The sequence below is a fragment of the Sander lucioperca genome, chromosome 6 (genome assembly GCF_008315115.2).
Source record: "Sander lucioperca isolate FBNREF2018 chromosome 6, SLUC_FBN_1.2, whole genome shotgun sequence".
Classification (NCBI taxonomy): domain Eukaryota; kingdom Metazoa; phylum Chordata; class Actinopteri; order Perciformes; family Percidae; genus Sander; species Sander lucioperca.
The window spans coordinates 22,760,331-22,761,650 of NC_050178.1; the positions used below are offsets into that span (position 1 = coordinate 22,760,331).

Genomic DNA, 1,320 nt, shown 5'->3' on the forward strand with positions numbered 1-1,320 from the left:
AGTGAGCAACGTTCACTGGACTGAACAGGACACCATCTTTGTTCTCTTAATGCATCCATGCAGTTAGTACAGTTAACATGGGGCCAGCGGTGACCAGCAGTCAGGATACAGTAGTTACAGCGTCTGCTGGATGTGTATTGACCATAGATATTTATACGTAGATACCACATTGGCGGCTGCCGTTCATTGGGAAGATACGTCGAAGCGGCCGCCATGTTGGGACGACATGCCCTCCTAGTTTATGTGTGTCTATCGAAGCAGGAAGTCTATCCACGAAATCTGCTGCTGGAAATCTAATTTCCTTGCAGGAGTCATCCCAAAAACATCAGTAAAGAGAAGTCTAAGTCTAATTATGCTACCGTTGAAGTTTGGTGATATTTTGAGCCTTTTTAGTGGTATAAATAGCGATTTGTTTTTACTTTCCCTGTGCCCAGAATACTAGCGTTGTAAGCTAATCAGCGGTCCGCGCTAGCTTCTTTCAAGCTACAAACACATTCGATTAGCATGAAAACATGTCCCAGAGAGACAGAGTGGGGACACATCTGTTGTTAACCCCTCGGTTCGTTTTGCACTGGTATTGTCCTTTAAAAGAAGGATTAACGTTACCTCTTGTCATATTAAATTCAACACGTTCGTAACAGTAAAATATTGTAAAAACTCCTCTTGAACATTTAAAAGCAGCAAGAGTCTGTTACGGTAGGAACCGATCAGATGTACACCTCCCAGAGACGCATATCGCAAGCCGGAGGCGGCATCTACGTATTTATATCTATGTATTGTAAGTTTGTCTGATGTTTTTTTGACTTAGTCTGTCAGTGACATCATCATCAAGTCCCCGATTTGTCTGTCAGTCCCTCAGTGTGGTTTTGGTCCTAGCATCAGCACCGGAGGTTCAGCTCCTCGTACTGCCGTGAGTCCACCTCGCCGGTGTCCATGCCGTCCTCTTCCTCCTCGCCAGAGCCACTCTGCTCCTCCTCCTCCATCACCTCCTCCTCCTGCTCCTCTTGACAGGGAGAAGCTGAAGAGAACAGCAAGGCTGGAACATCATTAGCAGCACCTCCGCCCAGAGTTTCTCCCCCTCCATCCATTTTCCAGTCTGCTCTGGCTCCTGGCTCTGCCCCCATCTCCCCACCCACCTGCCCTGTCTCCACCTCACTGATTGTCTGCCTCGTCTCACCATCACCATCCATCCCTGTTTCTCCATCTAATTTCAAACCCGTCCCACCATCCCTACGCATAATTGTCTCTCCAGTCAAACCCACCCTAAGCTCTTCACCCAAACCGAGATCTTTCTCTCCACTCAGACCTTCCTCTTCCTCT

The 1,320-nt window shown here is 47.7% G+C and overlaps 1 protein-coding gene across 5 annotated transcripts in view; it reads right to left on the reverse strand.

Annotated features, from left to right (window-relative positions):
* Positions 1-422: 422 nt before the first annotated feature.
* Positions 423-1,320, reverse strand: part of arhgef3 (Rho guanine nucleotide exchange factor (GEF) 3) — a 57,665-nt gene continuing 56,767 nt past the window's right edge. For 4 of the 5 annotated variants that reach the window (XM_036002123.1, XM_031301380.2, XM_031301383.2 and 1 more), the window contains one exon: positions 423-1,320. This exon is cut by the window's right edge and continues 277 nt beyond it. In XM_036002123.1, the coding sequence (XP_035858016.1) occupies positions 879-1,320 (442 nt within the window). In that variant the 3' untranslated portion in view covers positions 423-878. The other variant, XM_031301381.2, reaches the window with a different exon arrangement.